Source organism: Salvelinus alpinus, chromosome 31 (assembly GCF_045679555.1).
Source record: "Salvelinus alpinus chromosome 31, SLU_Salpinus.1, whole genome shotgun sequence".
NCBI lineage: Eukaryota > Metazoa > Chordata > Actinopteri > Salmoniformes > Salmonidae > Salvelinus > Salvelinus alpinus.
The window spans coordinates 17826023-17849793 of record NC_092116.1 but is presented as its reverse complement, the minus strand read 5'-3'; the positions used below and the strand labels follow the sequence as shown (position 1 = coordinate 17849793).

Sequence of the window (23771 nt, the reverse complement as noted above, 5' to 3'; positions counted from 1 at the left end):
GGTCCTCGAGCCAAAAAGTTTGCCCACCCCTGATCTATTTCAAAAACATAGCCTGGTTAAACCTTACCAGACTGAACGCTGCACGCTCACCATTGTTCCAGTTGGTGAACGCAATGTTCAGTGTGGCTTAAACCAGTCTAGGTTAGACAGGATGTGGCCAATGAATTACTGAGGTGTGTTTTGCATTATATATTGATAAAGTATATAATCTACCTATTTTATTTCTATGTTGCAATGCAACACACAGCAAGGCTACTACTGTGTATTCCTGAACCAACATTGAAGGCCGGCAGGACCTGTCTGGTCCAGGTAAAGGCAGGCAAGGACTCGGCAGAGGCTGCCTGCTTGGCTTAACAGTTTAGATAAGGCAGTGATTGAGTAGTCTAGTTCTGTCTGTAGTCTATGTGCTTTAGCCATCCATTGTTCGTTATGACTATAGTTATCAGGGTGGATTACAGGTAGCACGTTAGTTTGCTGGTTCAAATCCCCTGGCAGATTGGGTAAAGAATCTGTCGATGTGCCCTTGAGCAAGGCACTTAACCCTAATTGCTCATGTAAGTCGCTCTGTATAAGACCGTCTTCTAACATGTACATTTCTGCAATGATTGTGTATGTATAATAAGGTTCTATTTGTAAAAAGAGGATTCTGGGATAATTGCCGTTAATGTTCCGAACACTCATTGGTTTGAATGGTGTCAGCTATATTTATCTTGTATTCTTTTGAACTTAACAACATGAATTGGGGTATTTAGAGTACTATATAGGTAGAGAACATTGAACAGAACAAGACTAAATGTCAATAACTACATGTTGATAAAAATGCAGATAGAACCGTTTAGTCTCAAACTTTCAAAATGTAAATGTAAAAATGTTGGATAAAAGCGCATACATCTCATCTAAAATCAGATTGCGAGACCAAGCAGAACTCTGAGATTACAGTTATCTCTGAAACTATGTTATTACAATGTTGTTACTATGTTATTACAATGTTATAATGATTTCTCATTATCATTATTATCGCATAAGAGTTTAAAAGATGATTATTCAACTGAAGGAAATAGCAAAATGGGGATACCATATTTAAGTGCTATACCTGTGTTATTCCTCGGTATTAGTACACAAAAGCTACAGATTGGGTTTAACATTGGGTTACCATGAATGCCTACAGTAGAAAGCGGTCGACCATGTGTGTAAGCATCATGATGTCATCCTGTTGTAATAGTAAAGCCATATTGCAGCTGAGGCGACTGAGATGGTAATGAGATAATGAAGCACGGTGACAGTATGTCCATGGTAATGAGATAACGAAGCACGGTGACAGTATGTCCATGGTAATGAGATAACGAAGCACGGTGACAGTATGTCCATGGTAATGAGATAACGAAGCACGGTGACAGTATGTCCATGGTAATGAGATAACGAAGCGCGGTGACAGTATGTCCATGGTAATGAGATAACGAAGCACGGTGACAGTATGTCCATGGTAATGCGATAACGAAGCACGGTGACAGTATGTCCATGGTAATGAGATAACGAAGCACGGTGACAGTATGTCCATGGTAATGAGATAACGAAGCACGGTGACAGTATGTCCATGGTAATGAGATAGCGAAGCACTGTGACAGTATGTCCATGGTAATGAGATAACGAAGCACGGTGACAGTATGTCCATGGTAATGAGATAGCGAAGCACTGTGACAGTATGTCCATGGTAATGAGATAACGAAGCACTGTGACAGTATGTCCATGGTAATGAGATAACGAAGCACGGTGACAGTATGTCCATGGTAATGAGATAACGAAGCACGGTGACAGTATGTCCATGGTAATGAGATAACGAAGCACGGTGACAGTATGTCCATGAAGAGGATGCCCTCCCACTTTAAATAAATAAAACATAACTTTTTTTCTGTGGTGACTTACCATACAGTACGTCATGTGACATCTAGTGATATACAGGCACAAAACACATCTCTGTCACGCAACTTTCAAAGACATCGTAGACCTTTCAGAGCTACAGTATAGGCCTAAGGTCCAGGCTGACTACATGGCAGACACATGCCAGATCTCACACCGTCTGGAAAGGTGTTTAACATATCTGCTAACCACAGCAATCTGATGCCCCACGGACCATTTGATGACTTAACACACAACCTTCGGTTGATGGGAAGGCAACATCTGCAACGTAGTCGGCCTTGGAACTCGACCTTCCACCTCTGAACCGTGTGATCCTCTTCCCATGGACAACACAGACTACGATCCATACCATGACCTTTGACTTGTGGTAGCACTGCAGAGAGCAAACTGTCCCTATACAAACTGGTTGACTTATCAGAAACCTGTATCTGTACATATTACCTTCACTGTGTGTCTGACCTGTCATATACTGCATCCATGACATTCTTCTTGTGTCTGTGTGATCATTACTGTTATATCCAATGGTCATTTAATGTGATTTTAGTGGGATTATGTGTGTCTGTGTGTATAAATGTATGAATGATTAAGACATGTAAAGGAATGACATCTTCACTGCACTTGACAGAGGTCTTAAGATAAATCGGTTGATTCCCATGAAGCCACCCCTCTATAGAAACCTACCTAGGGCTCAATTCAATCCGTGATTTATATCGGAAAGGTAATTTCCGATTGAGCCGACATATGCAGTGTTTACCGTGAACGCAGTCTCTGCGAACGCGGGGAACAGTGCCTTTTCATTGACATTTCGCTATAGCGCTGAACTTCCGCAATACGGATTGAATCGAGCCCTTATATACTCTTATATGTTCTTTGGCTGCATGGAGGTAAAGCAGTCGGAATGTCCTGAGAATGCCTCAAACTGGTCATACAAACTGTAGAAGAAGAGGAGTGTGTGTGTGTTCCAAAGGTCCAATAGCAAGGACATAGTGGGTATACTGGGCCACACAACCATCTATGGTATAACTATACATTACAGTTACCTGACAATAAACATATAATTTCTGGCTAATATAGGGGTGCAAATTTAAATCCCTGAAGGCTTTAACACCACATGTAACTGTACATGTATATCATGTACCATGTGCTCCACTATAGGGCGGCAGGTAGCCTAGCGATTAAGAACGTTGGGCCTGTAACCGAAAGGTTGCTGGTTTGAATCCCTGGGCCGACTACGTGAACAGTCTGTCGATGTGCCCTTGAGCAAGGCACTTAACTCTAATTGCGCTGGATAAGAGCGCCTGCTAAAATGTAAATGTCTCCAATGATTGTTTTTATATTATGATCAATTATATTTATTAAAACACCCCTAAATAAAGCACTATCAAACTTTTATAGAGTGGATTTATAGATTTGTTTTAATTTACAAAAATACTGAATTAACCTCATGATAGACATTGACATTAAAACACAGGAACACTACTGGTTGGCCTCATTCACAACAGTACAGTACGCTTAGCTACACATGATTAAACTTGTGTCAATTCTCTCCGCGGAGGTTCACGTGTGTTTGTGTGCATGTGAGTTTGTGCATGTCTGGTCAATATTGTGGAGAACCCTACTCAAAATGCTCTTCAGAGTCTGCTAGCCTACCCCTATATTTTTCAAGACTTCTCTGTTTGTTAGTATCTGTAAAGGTTTAGCACTGTTGTCAGTCTGTACTGCTAGTCTTTCATTGAGCTGGTGGTCCATCTGTAGAGTTGATTGTCTGTCTTTAATGAAATCCTTCTCAGGTGTCCAGTAAAATGATGTCACTGAGTCAAAGTGGAATATTCAAAATGGCCACTCCTTTCTTTTTTTCTTCCACATGAAATGTTTTCTTAGCTCTTTAAAAATATCAGAATAAAATAATCTGTCAACATCAATGATAACAAAAATAGACCAATACCTAAGTACAGAATATTTCAGAATTAGAGCGATAAATGAGTTGATTTTGCACCAGGCAAGGATCTGACAGGCACTGAACCAGATTACCCATAGGCTCTTAAATGTATACCTCCGCTGTTGCATGATGTTGAATAGAAAAAAAACACACACTAAAACTAACATAATAAAACTAAAATAATAACAATGACACATGATATAAACAATTATCACAGATATAAAATACATTTTGGAATCACAGTTGTTAAAATTAAAAAACACAGACAGTATTTAGTGTATTTGACATAGAACATAAAATGAATTGATATTAATTTGATGTTTTTGACGATAAAAAAATCCATCTTTGGTGTGTTTTCAGTAAGACAAGGCAAATTCAAAAGGTGGCAAAAAAGAAATACAAACTGACACAAGCAATACTGATGATGAATCTGCCACAGTACACTACGAGTACTTTAAAATGGCCGCCACTCTCTCGCTCATGGGGTGTGCAGGGAGTGTGTGGAGGAAGAGGAGGAAGATGAAAAAGAAGTGGAGGGGGAAGAAAAAGAGGAATCCTTATTATTGTCAAGTGGGTAAATTTACAAAAACGAGGGGATGAAAAGAGGTGTGTATCTGTGAGGATGTCAGGTTGGATATGTCTTCTACAATAAGCAGCATCGAAAGGAGGCAGACTAAAATGTAATGACCAGATATAGGTCTATAATCTTCCCTCTCCCCTAAATGTTTCTCTCCTCCTCCTTCCCACCTCCTCCCACCCCCTCCCACCTCCTTCTCCTCCATTCGTCTATTTGGGACAGCATTCGTGATTGAAACAAAGCTACAATCAGACGTCTGAACACATTAAAATAACAGTGTGTGTCACTGAATGTTTCCAAGTCTGTGAGTGTGTGGGTGTTAACTCCCCTCTGCCATAGTGATATACCTGAAACTTTGACTACCTCAACGAGAGTGTGTTTCTCTGAGTTTGCGTGTGTCTGTGTGTGTATGGTGAGGCGTTGGGTGTTGGGGGGGTAGTCAAGGTGTGTGTTCAGCAGTCTGCAGACTTTTGTGTCTCGCCGTCCTCCTGCGAGAGAGGAGCCTGCGACTCCTTCAGCTGCTCGCACTCCTCCCCGCTCCCTGCCTCCTCGCCTCCCTTCGTCTCCCCTGGATACACCACCATACAGAACTTCTGGCCCAGGTAGGTCATCTTGGCTGGAGAGAGAGAAGAGGAGAGGTTAGGATACTAGTCTAGAGTACAACAGTATAGTAAACGGCCAGTAGATACAGAGAGAAGCCAAGGAAGTTAATACAGTGTAAGGAGTCATAAGGAAAAGAGCCACGAGTCAGAAGAAGAATCCGTGTTAGTAGTGATATCTTGTGAATCAACATTCATAATGTCATGTGAATAGAAAGCCAGCCATTTGAATAATAATAATAACAATGCTTTTGAAAGTTGAACGTTGCCACGAGCAGCACCGCAAATATTGAGATGAGCGAGATGCAAGACTTCGCTCTCACACAGTCGCACACAGCTTCACGCTGTTCACAGAGTGGTAGCCAGGGCACCAAAACGGCAGAGAAATTGAGCCTCGCACTTCAACGCTCTTAGTTGTTGCGGAAATTAAACCACTATGCTGTTTACTTTCTGAAACTCTGTCATATTGCTGAGTCTACCTTTAATGAAGTTCCATGCCATCCTTGTCAATACGAAGTTATTCTTAACTGACTTGCCTGCTAAAAAAAAGGTTAAATACATAAATCAAGTTGAAGGAATTTGAACGAGGCTGCCGTACCAACGAAGGTGTTGAAGCACTCAGGCTTGTTGTCCCAGTAGACACCCAGGAAGTAGACAGGTACTCCAGTCAACATGATAGCCATACCGAGGCCACACACCACGGGCTCAGAGTACAGGGAGAAGATGAGCAGGAAGGCCCAGAACAACAGATAGATCACAGGCCATGCCAGACTGATCTGTAGGAGGGAGAGAGACAGATGGTGGAGTCAGTCATTGTGCAAACCACAATAAGATTGCATATAATAGGCCATCGAATACCTAGGGTGAGATTGACTAAACATTGAGAACATAACAAAAAGGTCAAATAAAAATGTTGGAGAAAGTCTGGCCCCTATAGAACTTAATTGAACCCAATGCCAGGAATGGGTCTCCTAGGAAACTCACCCTGATTGGTCGGTGCATGTCGGGTTGCTTGATGCGCAGCACAATCTGCCCGGCAACAGTGACCCCGTAGAAGAGGTAGTTGATAAAGCCCACGTAGTTGATGAGGGTGTACATGTCACTGGTGCACAGCATCAGCAGGGTGGACAGACACTGGGGCAGGGAGGGAGAGAGGGATAGAGAGAGAGAGGTTAGAGGGTATCAGATTGCTTGCTAGAAGCTTCTCACTGGGCACTGACGTCAGTTTAACGTCTATTCCATGTTGGTTCAAAGTAATTTCATTGAAATGACGTGAAAACATTGATTCAACCAGTGTGTTCCCAGTGGGTTGTGACAGTGACATTTTAAAGGCTGGCTTCATTGAACTTTATATTTGTGGCGTGGACAGGGAAATTTGTAAACAGTCTGAGATAGAGAAGGACGGAGTTGGTACTCACAGTGAAGAGCAGAGCAGGGATGGGGGTGCAGCGCTTAACATGGATCATAGCCAGAAGACTGGGGAGGTGGCCCTCTCTGGCTCCAGCAAAGAACAACCTGTTGGAGAGAAAGAGAGAGAAATAGAGAGAGATATAGATAATCAGAATGAACACCAATTTAATCTGCAACACAAAATACTGTAAAACACTGTAGAGGAATACATGGTGGTATAAAGGTCTGGTACAGACGTACAGTAAGAGTTCCTAGTCAGAGATTCAGATGAGAAATATCAATACTGTAGAATTAGACATAAGGAGAGATCAGCAGATAAACCCTGGTTGTTAAAAGAGAGATCAGCAGATAAACCCTGGTTGTTAAAGGAGAGATCAGCAGATAAACCCTGGTTGTTAAAGGAGAGATCAGCAGATAAACCCTGGTTGTTAAAAGAGAGATCAGCAGATAAACCCTGGTTGTTAAAGGAGAGATCAGCAGATAAACCCTGGTTGTTAAAGGAGAGATCAGCAGATAAACCCTGGTTGTTAAAGGAGAGATCAGCAGATAAACCCTGGTTGTTAAAGGAGAGATCAGCAGATAAACCCTGGTTGTTAAAGGAGAGATCAGCAGATAAACCCTGGTTGTTAAAGGCCAGATCAGCAGATAAACCCTGGTTGTTAAAGGAGAGATCAGCAGATAAACCCTGGTTGTTAAAGGAGAGATCAGCAGATAAACCCTGGTTGTTAAAGGAGAGATCAGCAGATAAACCCTGGTTGTTAAAGGACAGATCAGCAGATAAACCCTGGTTGTTAAAGGAGAGATCAGCAGATAAACCCCGGTTGTTAAATGAGAGATCAGCAGATAAACCCTGGTTGTTAAAGGCCAGATCAGCAGATAAACCCTGGTTGTTAAAGGACAGATCAGCAGATAAACCCTGGTTGTTAAAGGAGAGATCAGCAGATAAACCCTGGTTGTTAAAGGACAGATCAGCAGATAAACCCTGGTTATTAAAGGAGAGATCAGCAGATAAACCCTGGTTGTTAAAGGACAGATCAGCAGATAAACCCTGGTTGTTAAAGGAGAGATCAGCAGATAAACCCTGGTTGTTAAAGGAGAGATCAGCAGATAAACCCTGGTTGTTAAAGGAGAGATCAGCAGATTAACCCTGGTTGTTAAAGGAGAGATCAGCAGATAAACCCTGGTTGTTAAAGGAGAGATCAGCAGATAAACCCTGGTTGTTAAAGGAGAGATCAGCAGATAAACCCTGGTTGTTAAAGGAGAGATCAGCAGATAAACCCTGGTTGTTAGAGGAGAGATCAGCAGATAAACCCTGGTTGTTAAAGGGAGGTTGATCCTAACCGTGAGGAGGTGAAGAGGGATCCGTTGACCCCTCCGAAGGTGGACAGAGCTACAGAGATGGGCATGATCCACGACATCACTCCCAGCAGCTTTTCACCAAACGTCTGGAGGGAGGGAGCGGAGAGAGAGGGAGGGGAGAGAGAGGGAGGGAGGGAAAGAGGGAGGGGAAAAGAGATGGTTAAACACACACTCAGAAATTCAATGAACTGATGCATAGCTACATAAATATCACAAACATGTTTATATACTAAAATTGAAAAAGAGTGGAAGATTGATAATTATTGATTATGTTACTGTGATGCTACTACACGCTTCAATACTCAAAGTTTAATTTGAAGCGCATTAACTCTTAGTGACCAGAAGGGGCCGCCAGAGGCCTTTTGCAATACTGAATATGAATAAACCCAGAGCACGTCTGTCTTCTTTCTGACAGGGTGGTGGGTGGAGCTACTCACCACGGCAACAGCGTTGGAGGCCAGCAGCTCCTGAGGACTCATGGCGGTGACGTAGGCGATGTTGGCGAACACGTAGACGAACGTCACCAAGGGGATGGAGATGAAGATGGCGCGAGGAAGATTCCTAGAATAGAGAGAGGAATGGAGGGATGGGGAGAAATAAGTAAAATATATATTATCTTTACAACTACCTACATGGCAACGTATGATCTATTATCTTTACCACTACCTACATGGCAACGTATGATCTATTATCTTTACCACTACCTACATGGCAACGTATGATCTATTATCTTTACCACTACCTACATGGTAACATATGATCTATTATCTTTACCACTACCTACATGGTAACATATGATCTATTATCTTTACCACTACCTACATGGTAACATATGATCTATTATCTTTACCACTACCTACATGGTAACATATGATCTATTATCTTTACCACTACCTACATGGTAACATATGATCTATTATCTTTACCACTACCTACATGGTAACATATGATCTATTATCTTTACCACTACCTACATGTACAAATGACCTCGACTAACCTGACTCGGTACCGGGACACCCTGTATATAGCCTCATTACTGTTATGCCATTTTATTGTGTTACTTTCTATACATTTTTTTTTACCTTAGTTTATTTAGTAAATATTTTCTTAACTTTATTTATTGAACTGCATTGTTGGTTAAGGGCTCATAAGTAAGTATTTCACGGTAAGTTGTATTTTGCGCATGTGACAAATACGATTTGATTTGATTTAGTGCACAACTTTTGACCAGAGCCCTATGTGCCCTGGTCCAAAGTAGTGCACTACAAAGAGAACAGGGTGCCATTTGGGAGGCACTAAATGGTAGTGTCTTACACATAGGGGTCGACCAGCTCCTCAGTGACGTAGTTGAGGAAGTTCCATCCCCCGTAGGCGAAGGAGCCTTGTAGAAAGGCCAGGGCTATCAGTCCCACATCGTACTCCTGGAAGGGCTCGAAGGCATTCGCTGGCTCCAGCCAATAGTACTCCCCTGGAGGAGAAAAGAGGAACAGACGCTTTAGAATTCCGATTTTGTAGTGTTTGGAGGAAATTATCATCTGTTTGAAGTTGGTCAACTGCTGTTACAGCAACGCAGATCAATAAACACACTGCCAGGTCACACATGGCATAACAATGAGGAGGTGTGTGGCAGGCAGGCAGGCAGGCAGACAGAGTATGTACTATTGGTTTGTACAACATGTCTGCTTCGTAGCCCAACCCATCTGTCTGTCTTCTTTCCCCTGGCTCACCTTTTCGTTGGCATGCCAATATGAACACGACCTCTCTCTCTCTCTCTCTCTCTCTCTCTCTCTCTCTCTCTCTCTCTCTCTCGCTCTCTCGCTCTCTCGCTCTCTCGCTCTCTCGCTCTCTCTCTCTCTCTCTCTCTCTCTCTCTCTCTCTCTCTCTCTCTCTCTCTCTCTCTCTCTCTCTCTCTCTCTCCCATCTCTCTCTGGTGGGTGACTCTCCCATACTCTCACCCATATGTTCTAACACCAACACTCAGAATCTCCTCTCCTCTCCTCTCCTCTCCTCTCCTCTCCTCTCCTCTCCTCTCCTCTCCTCTCCTCTCCTCTCCTCTCCTCTCCTCTCCTCTCCCTGTGTCCACAGCCCTATTGTTACGGTTGTCTCTGTCCGTCTCTCTCATAACTGAGCCTCACGACTGTTATGATAACTAACCCACAGAGACACGCTGGGATGGAAACTACATTAAAACCCTATTAGCTCTGTGAGTTTTACCAGAGGGAGGCTATGGCAACGTCTCAAATGGCACCCCTACCCCTATGTAGTGCACTACTTTTGACCAGGGTCCGTTGGGCTCTGAATAAAGGTAGTGTACTATATAGGGAATAGGGTGCCATTTGGGCCCCAGACTTTGCGTCCCCAGTGACCCAGTGATGGGATGTCAGTGGGGTTTTGTGTCTCTGTGTCTCTGGATCGAGAGAGAGATTAGAAAGATGCAGGGGCACAGATGGTGTAGGGACACACACACGTATTGGCACGCGCACACACACACACACACACACACACACACACACACACACACACACACACACACACACACACACACACACACACACACACACACACACACACACACACACACACACACACACACACACACACACACACACACACACACACACACACACGGAACCTAGTCCTACCCTTGCAGATTTGCACGATGCCCATGATAATGATGAGAGCCAGGGCCAGCAGCTTGCCGGCTGTGAAGATGTCCTGGACACGGGTGGCCCATCGCACACTGGAGCAGTTCACCCACGTCAACAACACTGTGAGAGACAGAAAGACAGAGACAATGTTATTATGGATTAAATATGCATTATTTCCCGTAACAAGTTTTAGCCATGATGCTCCTGTACTGCGCGCGTCTGAGTGATGGTAGCGAGGAGAACAGGCAGTGGCTCAGCTGGCTGAGGTCCCTGATGATCTGCCTTCCTGAGACACCTGGTGTTGTAGGTGTCCTGGAGGGAAGGCAGTGAGCACCCGGGGGTGTGTTGGGTTGTGCGTACCACCCGCCGTAGTGCCTTGCGGTCAGCGGCGGTGGTGTTGTCGTACCAGGTGTTTTTACAGTGGCAATATAAGATAGGGACTTATAATGCCACGAAAGCTTGTTGAATTAAATTGCGAGAAACATTACAGAGATCAACACAATTCACACTGGGCGTTGTGTTCCATCCATTCATATCCTCCGCTGCTCTCTGCTACATCAGACTACTGAGAATAACAGAGGAACACAATGGTGATTCCCAGTACAATAAACAACACTGCAGACTGGAGGAATTCTCACCATACAATTCTCACCAACTCAGTATAGAATTGTTGCTAACAATGCACAAAGGGAGACGTACAGTGCACAGCTACACTATATTCCCCCTCTGCTCTGTTCTGTTCTTGCCTTTGAAGGCTTTATAACAGCAATCAGTGAGAGCATTGGACACATACAGTAGATAGTGGTGGTAGTACTATAAATAACGAAGTAAGGAGAGTGGGATAGAGGGAGAAAGAGATTGAGAAACAGATAGATATAGCGGTATCAGGTGGATGGACAAATAGAAAGAGGGCAAAGTAGGTGTGTGTGGGGGGAGGTTTGTGTGTGTGTGTGTGTGTGTGTGTGTGTGTGTGTGTGTGTGTGTGTGTGTGTGTGTGTGTGTGTGTGTGTGTGTGTGTGTGTGTGTGTGTGTGTGTGTGTGTGTGTGTGTGTGTGTGTGTGTGTGGCGGAAGTTACAGTAACACACCTTGTGCTGCAACTGGCGTGACGTGTCATAAAAGGTGAAAGGCATGCAGCGACATCTCTGTACTATCACAATGAACTATGACCCCTCTCTCCTTGCCTATCAACTTCTCTGATAAAATGACAACGACCACACCCCAAAGACCTACGGGTCTGAGTTTATCAACAGACACTGACTGGGCGTTCAGCCTGTCTGTTCTACAATCTGTCGCACCTTCACGTTTGGGTACAAATCTGTCGTTCTGCCCCTGAGCAAGGCAGTTAACCCACTGTTCCCCGGGCGCCGAAGAAGTGGATATTGATTATGGCAGCCCCCCGCACCTCTCTGATTCAGAGCGGTTGGGTTAAATGCGGAAGACACATTTCAGTTGAATGGATTCAGTTGTACAACTGACTAGGTATCCCCCTTTTCTCTCTCTCTTAATACAGCACCACAGTACATTACATCAGGGCTAATGGAAGGGCCTGCGATAGACCAGCGTCCTGTCCAGGGTGTGTACATCAAGCTGCCTCACACTGCCTTGGCTACTTACTTACAAGGGTAAGGCTACTTACTTACTAGGTTAATGCTAAACACGATGGTATTGAATTCTAGAATGTAGTGGGGGCGGCAGGTAGCCTTGCGGTTAGCATTGGGCTAGCAACCAAAAGGTTGCTAGTTCGAATTGCCCAGCCGACAAAGTAAAACATATGTCGATGTGCCCTTGAGCAAGGCACTTAAAGGAATAATCCGGTCAAAACCTATCTTTTGGTATTTTGTTCATTAGTCCACTGTTGATACAGTCCCAAAATGTTATGCATGTCAGAAATCAAGTTTTCAAAAGTACAAAGTACATTACAAAAGTACATTACACACACATGACATTACATACACATGACATTACACACACATGACATTACACACACATGACATTACACAACAATGACATTACATACTGTACACATGACATTACACACACATGACATTACATACACATGACATTACACACACATGACATTACACACACATGACATTACATACACATGACATTACATACACATGACATTACACACACATGACATTACATACACATGACATTACACACACATGACATTACACACACATGACATTACACAACAATGACATTACATACTGTACACATGACATTACACACACATGACATTACACACCCATGACATTACATACTGTACACATGACATTACACACACATGACATTACACACACATGCCATTACATACTGTACACATGACATTACACACACATGACATTACACACACATGACATTACATACTGTACACATGACATTACACACACATGACATTACATACACATGACATTACACACACATGACATTACACACACACACACATGACATTACACACACATGACATTACACACACACACATCACATTACACACACATGACATTACACACACATGGCATTACACACACATGACATTACACACACATGAGATTACACACGCATCACATTACACACGCATGACATTACACACGCATGACATTACACACACATCACATTACACACACATCACATTACACACACATGACATTACACACACATCACATTACACACACATGACATTACACACACATGACATTACACACACATGCCATTACACACACATCACATTACACACACATCACATTACACACACATGACATTACACACACATGACATTACACACACACATGACATTACACACACACATGACATTACACACACATCACATTACACACACATGACATTACACACACATGACATTACACACACATCACATTACACACACATGACATTACACACACATGACATTACACACACATGACATTACACACACATGACATTACACACACATCACATTACACACACATGACATTACACACACATGACATTACACACACATCACATTACACACACATGACATTACACACACATCACATTACACACACATGACATTACACACACATCACATTACACACACATGACATTACACACACATGACATTACACACACATGACATTACACACACATCACATTACACACACATGACATTACACACACATCACATTACACACACATGACATTACACACACATCACATTACACACACATGACATTACACACACATGACATTACACACACATCACATTACACACACATGACATTACACACACATGACATTACACACACATGACATTACACACACATGACATTACACACACATGCCATTACACACACATGACATTACACACACATGACATTACACACACATCACATTACACACACATGACATTACACACACATGACATTACACACACATGACATTACACACACATGACATTACACACACATCACATTACACACACATGACATTACACACACATCACATTACACACACATGACATTACACACACATCACATTACACACACATCACATTACACACACATGACATTACACACACATGACATTACACACACATGACATTACAAACACATGACATTACACACACATGACATTACACACACATGACATTACACACACATGACATTAGAAATACCTCAGAGCTTATCTGTTCTGGTCAGTCTGCCAAGGAACAGAGACAGGCTACTCAGCCAGACAGAGACGGAGAGAGGAGGAGGAGAGGAAAAGGGGGTGGGGTGGGATGGTTGTTCATAGTTTATAGTTGTTAAAGAGTGTATGGTGTTTAGACGTTTGGGGAAAGGAAAGGGGGGGAGTGCGAGGGAAGGGGTAGGGTGGATGTATGCCCTGATCTGTGGATATGTTGTCAGCTGGTAACACACAGTTAGCTGGTCCCAGGTCTGTGCTTTAGCTCCTCTACAATACAGAAGTTAACTAAAGCACATAAAGTGTAGATCTGGGATCAGGCTAACACAAACTGTGTCTACCCTACATGGGAGTAGGAGCTGAGCAGTGTGTGTGTGTGTGTGTGTGTGTGTGTGTGTGTGTGTGTGTGTGTGTGTGTGTGTGTGTGTGTGTGTGTGTGTGTGTGTGTGTGTGTGTGTGTGTGTGTGAACATACAGCACAGATGCACTCTCTCACAAGGTGACGCCAAGCAGCAAGTGTGTTTGCAATCATCTACAGTAACAATAACCTATGTAATGGAAGATATCTGTGAGATTTCCGAAATTTGCCCGACAGTGCAGTTATATCCACTTTGCAGCACATTAAAAAAATATATACATTTGACCTGTGCTGCAGTGCAGGGAACATTCTAAATCATCCCAACGGAATCTCATAGTCCCGTGAATAAAAACAACATGAATCCTACTCCCATTCCCACGCTGTTCTATATGTGGTCCGGCTGAGTAAGAGGAACATCCACTGGTTAACACCTGGGAAACAGTTTGTTACTGAGCACACACTGGAACATGCTGAGAAGCTCCATAACATGACTGTTCAATAACAGGACAACACGCAACCCCGCTCCAGGCCATGAGGACAGAGAGAGGGGGGGGGGGGGGGGGGCTGGCCTGCAACATGTTTTTGAAACTCAACACGTTTCTAATGTTTCCTCATTGCTGCAGCAGCAGTCTGTCCCAGTGACCAACCAATGGTTAGTGGTTGTCTGTTTAGAAAAACACGAGTGGGGGCCCAGGAGGGGAAGGAGATCAAGGCAACTCAAGAAAACAAACAGTATATACATATATACGTATATACTTTATTGTCGTTTTTTTGTGTATAGTCAGCAAAAATGGTCACACAGCACCATATACAGGTACAGCAAAACCCCACCATCTATGCCTGCTATAGATACAAATGTAGGATTTAATTTGTTCACTCTTCTGTTGATGGGCAGGAAATGCAAACTTGTAGTGTATTTGATTTTTAAAAAGGCTTCTAAAGTTTGTGACTTCCACTTTGAAAATTCAGACTTGATTTGCCCTAACGAAAAATGTATCAACCCCTACAACAATGTCCATTAATTATAATCCACATAATAATTCGCATTTCCTGTTGCTGAAGGATTATTTTCCTGTTGTAGCAAACTGCCTCAAATGAAGATCCTACTGTATTATTGACTGTATGTTTGTTTATTCCATGTGCAACTCTGTGTTGTTGTATTTGTCGAACTGCTGTGCTTTATCTTGACCAGGTCGCAGTTGTAAATGAGAACTTGTTCTCAACTAGCCTACCTGGTTAAATAAAGGTGATATAAAAATGTCAAAAAAACGTCTGTAGCATATCATTTTTCAAGGGCTACATCGCTATACTTAAAGAAACGGAGGAAAATAATATCTGGACTCTCACGACTCTCCTAGACACATGAAACCCCCTTGTATAGCACAACATACAGAATGTCCCTGAAACCACCGTCAGAGATACAGAGATACAGACTGTACCGTACATGCAGGCTAACACAAAGAAACCTAAAACAACAGAGACGGAGGAAGAGGAGGAACAGCAGAAAGAGGAGGAAAAGAGAGAGAAGGAAAAGGAGCAGGAGAGAAGAAGGAGAGAGAGAGAAAGGAACTTGTCCTAAAGTAACCCTTCACCCAGTTGTCTTATTTTCCGCCGCTGGCTGTAAGAGGAACAGCAGCAGAACAGCAGCAGAACACAGGAGAATGAGTTGGTGAAAAACAACAACAGTGACGCTGAGCTCGACATTCTGCTTGACAACATCTGACCAATTCGTTTCGAGGGAAACACACATTAGGGCTATCGCCTCGGCCAATCAGATTGCAGTGTTCTAAAACTATTGCGCATCATCATCGGTGTAGGAAACACTCTCGGCCAAGGAAAATGAATCTTTCTGGCAAGTCTCAACACATCTTTCCCCAGAGGCATTTTGGATTGCATAAGGCTTCAGGGAAGAAAACAGGTACATTATGTACATGTACGAGTGCTGGTCTAGGATCAGTTTAGCCCTTTAGATTGTTCGATTATCATCATTTTCTGGACAGGGAGGACCTGATCCTAGATCAGCACTTCTATACTCTGAGAATCTTTGTGAATACAACGCCCCCAGATCTTCTCTAATTACTGAAACAATCCCAGCTGGGATGACTGTGTGACTGGATGGCACAAAGACGCCCACAGGGAGTCGGTCTGTCTGCACCGCCAAACTATCATAGTATTCTGCTCTATGGCTGAACTGAAAAACATCAGGGCAACAGAATAGCCACAGGTGCATTCCAGCTAAAGTGGGTACTAGGCTTGAATGGTGACACGAAAGAACAGTTTCCCACAGCAATTATTCGTCAGTAACAATCAAGCCAGTTACAAAAAACCTATTGATGAGATCAACTCATAATAAAATATCATTAAACAGTTCTTATGGGTTTTGGGGAGAGATTTCACAGACAGAAGAAAACATATTGAAGCTATCTGGGAGGTTGTTGTTGCTTTCACAAACTAGCTTCACACTGTCTGTCTGTCTGTCTCTGTCTCTCTCTCACTCTCTTTCTCCCCATCTCTTTCTCTCTCTCTCTGTCACTCTCTGCCTGTCTGAGCCCACCTTGTGGTATTTGGGCTACGTGTGTGAGGTTTGTAGAGAAGTCTTTCACTACCACTCTCAGAGTGGTGCAAACACTCTCTCCTACTCTGCTACCTCTTTTTACTCACTCTTTTTCTTACATGTTCTTTGACCGTGAGTCACAAGTGGATGTTACTGAAAGAACAGAAGAGAAAGTATGGCAGGAGGAGGATGTGAGAGAGAGACAGAGAGAGAGATGAAGAGAGAGAGAGCAAGAGACATGACGAGAGCGCGCGAGAGAGAGATGAAGAGAGATGAAGAGAGATGGAGAGAGAGAGAGAGAGAGGGAGAGAAAGAGTGTAACGATTGTTCTCCTCGTCTGAGGAGGAGCATGGATCGGACCAAAACGCAGCTTGTGTAGAATACATGACTGATTTATTAAAGGAAGACGAACACGAAGCACACTTGAATAAACTACAAAATAACAAACGACGTTAACAGACCTGAACATGTGAACTTACAGACAAACGAAGAACGCACGAACAGGTACAGACTAAACAAACGAAACAGTCCCGTGTGGTACAAACACTGACACGGAAGACAATCACCCACAAACAAACGGTGTGAACAGCCTACCTTAATATGGTCTCAATCAGAGGAAACGTCAAACACCTGCCCCTGATTGAGAACCATATAAGGCTAATTAACAATGAAACTAAACATAGAAACAAACAACATAGACTGCCCACCCAGCTCACGTCCTGACCAACTAAACACAGCTAAACAAAGGAAAATAAGGTCGGGAACGTGACAGAGAGAGAGAGAGAGAGAGAGAGAGAGAGAGAGAGAGAGAGAGAGAGAGAGAGAGAGAGAGAGAGAGAGAGAGAGAGAGAGAGAAAGATGGAGAGACTTCTATGAGTGTTACTGTTCATTTTTATTGTTTATTTCACTTTTGTATTATATCTACTTCACTTGCTTTGGCAATGTTAACATATGTTTCCCATGCCAATAAAGCCCCTTGAATTGAATTGAATTGAGATAGAGAGAGATGAAGAGAGAGAGGGTGAAAGAGATGAAGAGAGATGAAGAGAGAGAGAGCGAGAGAGATGGAGAGAGCGCGAGAGAGATGAAGAGAGAGAGAGCGAGAGACAGAGACAGAGACAGAGAGAGAGAGATGAATAGAGAGAGAGAGCGAGAGAGATGGAGAGAGCGCTAGAGAGATGAATAGAGAGAGAATACCTGACCACCGTGACTGACTCAAAATTAAGGAAAGCTTTGACTATGTACAGACTCAGTGAGCATAGCCTTGCTATTGAGAGAGGTCGCCGTAGGCTCAGTATAAACTGAGCTGCACTTTCTAACCTATGACCATATTAGAGACACACATTTCCCTCAGATTATACAGACCCACAAAGAATTCAAAAACAAATCCAATTTTGATAAACTCCCATATCTATTGGGTGAAATACCACAGTGTGCCATCACAGCAGCAAGATTTGTGACCTGTTGCCACAAGAAAAGGGCAACCAGTGAAGAACAAACACCATTGTAAATACAACCTATATTTATGTTTATTTATTTTCCCTTTTGTACTTTAACTATTTGCCCATCGTTACAACACTGTATATAGACATAATATGACATTTGAAATGTCTCTATTCTTTTGGAACTCGAATGTAATGTTTGCTGTTCCTTTTTATTGTTTATTTCACTTTTGTTTATCCAAATTTCACTTGCTTTCACATGCCGAGAGAGACAAAGACACAGAGAGAGAGAGAGAGAGAGAGAGAGAGAGAGAGAGAGAGAGAGAGAGAGAGAGAGAGAGAGAGAGAGAGAGAGAGAGAGAGAGAAAGAAAGATGGAGAGACTTCTATGAGTGTTACTGTTCATTTTTATTGTTTATTTCACTTTTGTATTATATCTACTTCACTTGCTTTGGCAATGTTAACATATGTTTCCCATGCCAATAAAGCCCCTTGAATTGAATTGAATTGAGATAGAGAGAGATGAAGAGAGAGAGGGTGAAAGAGATGAAGAGAGATGAAGAGAGAGAGAGCGAGAGAGATGGAGAGAGCGCGAGAGAGATGAAGAGAGAGAGAGCGAGAGACAGAGACAGAGACAGAGAGAGAGAGATGAATAGAGAGAGAGAGCGAGAGAGATGGAGAGAGCGCTAGAGAGATGAATAGAGAGAGAATACCTGACCACCGTGACTGACTCAAAATTAAGGAAAGCTTTGACTATGTACAGACTCAGTGAGCATAGCCTTGCTATTGAGAGAGGTCGCCGTAGGCTCAGTATAAACTGAGCTGCACTTTCTAACCTATGACCATATTAGAGACACACATTTCCCTCAGATTATACAGACCCACAAAGAATTCAAAAACAAATCCAATTTTGATAAACTCCCATATCTATTGGGTGAAATACCACAGTGTGCCATCACAGCAGCAAGATTTGTGACCTGTTGCCACAAGAAAAGGGCAACCAGTGAAGAACAAACACCATTGTAAATACAACCTATATTTATGTTTATTTATTTTCCCTTTTGTACTTTAACTATTTGCCCATCGTTACAACACTGTATATAGACATAATATGACATTTGAAATGTCTCTATTCTTTTGGAACTCGAATGTAATGTTTGCTGTTCCTTTTTATTGTTTATTTCACTTTTGTTTATCCAAATTTCACTTGCTTTCACATGCCGAGAGAGACAAAGACACAGAGAGAGAGAGAGAGAGAGAGAGAGAGAGAGAGAGAGAGAGAGAGAGAGAGAGAGAGAGAGAGAGAGAGAGAAAGATGGAGAGACTTCTATGAGTGTTACTGTTCATTTTTATTGTTTATTTCACTTTTGTATTATATCTACTTCACTTGCTTTGGCAATGTTAACATATGTTTCCCATGCCAATAAAGCCCCTTGAATTGAATTGAATTGAGATAGAGAGAGATGAAGAGAGAGAGGGTGAAAGAGATGAAGAGAGATGAAGAGAGAGAGAGCGAGAGAGATGGAGAGAGCGCGAGAGAGATGAAGAGAGAGAGAGCGAGAGACAGAGACAGAGACAGAGAGAGAGAGATGAATAGAGAGAGAGAGCGAGAGAGATGGAGAGAGCGCTAGAGAGATGAATAGAGAGAGAATACCTGACCACCGTGACTGACTCAAAATTAAGGAAAGTTTTGACTATGTACAGACTCAGTGAGCATAGCCTTGCTATTGAGAGAGGTCGCCGTAGGCTCAGTGTAAACTGAGCTGCACTTTCTAACCTATGACCATATTAGAGACACATATTTCCCTCAGATTATACAGACCCACAAAGAATTCAAAAACAAATCCAATTTTGATAAACTCCCATATCTATTGGGTGAAATACCACAGTGTGCCATCACAGCAGCAAGATTTGTGACCTGTTGCCACAAGAAAAGGGCAACCAGTGAAGAACAAACACCATTGTAAATACAACCTATATTTATGTTTATTTATTTTCCCTTTTGTACTTTAACTATTTGCCCATCGTTACAACACTGTATATAGACATAATATGACATTTGAAATGTCTCTATTCTTTTGGAACTCGAGTGTAATGTTTGCTGTTCCTTTTTATTGTTTATTTCACTTTTGTTTATCCAAATTTCACTTGCTTTCACATGCCGAGAGAGACAAAGACACAGAGAGAGAGAGAGAGAGAGAGAGAGAGAGAGAGAGAGAGAGAGAGAGAGAGAGAGAGAGAGAGAGAGAGAGAGAGAAAGATGGAGAGACTTCTATGAGTGTTACTGTTCATTTTTATTGTTTATTTCACTTTTGTATTATATCTACTTCACTTGCTTTGGCAATGTTAACATATGTTTCCCATGCCAATAAAGCCCCTTGAATTGAATTGAATTGAGATAGAGAGAGATGAAGAGAGAGAGGGTGAAAGAGATGAAGAGAGATGAAGAGAGAGAGAGCGAGAGAGATGGAGAGAGCGCGAGAGAGATGAAGAGAGAGAGAGCGAGAGACAGAGACAGAGACAGAGAGAGAGAGATGAATAGAGAGAGAGAGCGAGAGAGATGGAGAGAGCGCTAGAGAGATGAATAGAGAGAGAATACCTGACCACCGTGACTGACTCAAAATTAAGGAAAGCTTTGACTATGTACAGACTCAGTGAGCATAGCCTTGCTATTGAGAGAGGTCGCCGTAGGCTCAGTGTAAACTGAGCTGCACTTTCTAACCTATGACCATATTAGAGACACATATTTCCCTCAGATTATACAGACCCACAAAGAATTCAAAAACAAATCCAATTTTGATAAACTCCCATATCTATTGGGTGAAATACCACAGTGTGCCATCACAGCAGCAAGATTTGTGACCTGTTGCCACAAGAAAAGGGCAACCAGTGAAGAACAAACACCATTGTAAATACAACCTATATTTATGTTTATTTATTTTCCCTTTTGTACTTTAACTATTTGCCCATCGTTACAACACTGTATATAGACATAATATGACATTTGAAATGTCTCTATTCTTTTGGAACTCGAATGTAATGTTTGCTGTTCCTTTTTATTGTTTATTTCACTTTTGTTTATCCAAATTTCACTTGCTTTCACATGCCGAGAGAGACAAAGACACAGAGAGAGAGAGAGCAGAGAGAGAGAGAGAGAGAGAGAGAGAGAGAGAGAGAGAGAGAGAGAGAGAAAGATGGAGAGACTTCTATGAGTGTTACTGTTCATTTTTATTGTTTATTTCACTTTTGTATTATATCTACTTCACTTGCTTTGGCAATGTTAACATATGTTTCCCATGCCAATAAAGCCCCTTGAATTGAATTGAATTGAGATAGAGAGAGATGAAGAGAGAGAGGGTGAAAGAGATGAAGAGAGATGAAGAGAGAGAGAGCGAGAGAGATGGAGAGAGCGCGAGAGAGATGAAGAGAGAGAGAGCGAGAGACAGAGACAGAGACAGAGAGAGAGAGATGAATAGAGAGAGAGAGCGAGAGAGATGGAGAGAGCGCTAGAGAGATGAATAGAGAGAGAATACCTGACCACCGTGACTGACTCAAAATTAAGGAAAGTTTTGACTATGTACAGACTCAGTGAGCATAGCCTTGCTATTGAGAGAGGTCGCCGTAGGCTCAGTGTAAACTGAGCTGCACTTTCTAACCTATGACCATATTAGAGACACATATTTCCCTCAGATTATACAGACCCACAAAGAATTCAAAAACAAATCCAATTTTGATAAACTCCCATATCTATTGGGTGAAATACCACAGTGTGCCATCACAGCAGCAAGATTTGTGACCTGTTGCCACAAGAAAAGGGCAACCAGTGAAGAACAAACACCATTGTAAATACAACCTATATTTATGTTTATTTATTTTCCCTTTTGTACTTTAACTATTTGCCCATCGTTACAACACTGTATATAGACATAATATGACATTTGAAATGTCTGTCACGTTCCTGACCTATTTTCTGTTAGTTTTTGTGTGTTAGTTGGTCAGGACGTGAGGTTGGGTGGGCATTCTATGTTTTCTGTTTCTGTGTTGGTTTTGGGTTACCTGGTATGGCTCTTAATTAGAGGCAGGTGTTTGGCGTTCCTCTAATTAAGAGTCATATTTAGGTAGGCGTTGTCACAGTGTTCGTTGTGGGTGATTGTCTCCTGTGTCTGTGTTATGTCTTACACCATACGGGATTGTTTCGGTTGTTCGTGTGTTTCGATGTAGTATGTTTCCTGTCCGTAAGTGTTACGTATTAGTTATGTAAGTTTATGTTCAGGTTTCGTATACGTCGTTTTGTTATTTTGTAAATTTGAAAGTGTTTGTGTTTTCGTGTTGCCATCGTCGTATTTATAATAAAGATGGCTTATTTCCCTCAAGCTGCATTTTGGTCTGAAGATCCTTCTCTCCTCACCTCATCCGAGGATGAGGAGAGCGACAGCCGTTACAATGTCTCTATTCTTTTGGAACTCGAGTGTAATGTTTGCTGTTCCTTTTTATTGTTTATTTCACTTTTGTTTATCCAAATTTCACTTGCTTTCACATGCCGAGAGAGACAAAGACACAGAGAGAGAGAGAGAGAGAGAGAGAGAGAGAGAGAGAGAGAGAGAGAGAGAGAGAGAGAGAGAGAGAGAGAGAGAGAGAGAGAGAGAGAGAGAGAGAGAGAGAGAGAGAGAGAGAGAGAGAAAGATGGAGAGACTTCTATGAGTGTTACTGTTCATTTTTATTGTTTATTTCACTTTTGTATTATATCTACTTCACTTGCTTTGGCAATGTTAACATATGTTTCCCATGCCAATAAAGCCCCTTGAATTGAATTGAATTGAGATAGAGAGAGATGAAGAGAGAGAGGGTGAAAGAGATGAAGAGAGATGAAGAGAGAGAGAGCGAGAGAGATGGAGAGAGCGCGAGAGAGATGAGAGAGAGAGAGAGCGAGAGACAGAGACAGAGACAGAGAGAGAGAGATGAATAGAGAGAGAGAGCGAGAGAGATGGAGAGAGCGCTAGAGAGATGAATAGAGAGAGAATACCTGACCACCGTGACTGACTCAAAATTAAGGAAAGCTTTGACTATGTACAGACTCAGTGAGCATAGCCTTGCTATTGAGAGAGGTCGCCGTAGGCTCAGTGTAAACTGAGCTGCACTTTCTAACCTATGACCATATTAGAGACACATATTTCCCTCAGATTATACAGACCCACAAAGAATTCAAAAACAAATCCAATTTTGATAAACTCCCATATCTATTGGGTGAAATACCACAGTGTGCCATCACAGCAGCAAGATTTGTGACCTGTTGCCACAAGAAA

General features: G+C 42.3%; 1 protein-coding gene across 1 annotated transcript in view; it reads right to left on the bottom strand.

The window, feature by feature from the left end:
• Window positions 1–3304: 3304 nt before the first annotated feature.
• LOC139561658 (large neutral amino acids transporter small subunit 2-like) overlaps window positions 3305–23771 on the bottom strand; it is a 32694-nt gene continuing 12227 nt past the window's right edge. Inside the window, exons 4-11 of the mRNA XM_071378907.1 lie at window positions 10444–10569; window positions 9116–9269; window positions 8239–8362; window positions 7784–7887; window positions 6451–6547; window positions 6017–6166; window positions 5631–5808; window positions 3305–5049 (exon numbers count right to left, since the gene is read on the bottom strand). Coding sequence (XP_071235008.1) covers window positions 4886–5049; window positions 5631–5808; window positions 6017–6166; window positions 6451–6547; window positions 7784–7887; window positions 8239–8362; window positions 9116–9269; window positions 10444–10569 — 1097 coding nt within the window. The 3' untranslated portion in view covers window positions 3305–4885. The remainder of the gene's footprint in view (window positions 5050–5630; window positions 5809–6016; window positions 6167–6450; window positions 6548–7783; window positions 7888–8238; window positions 8363–9115; window positions 9270–10443; window positions 10570–23771) is intronic.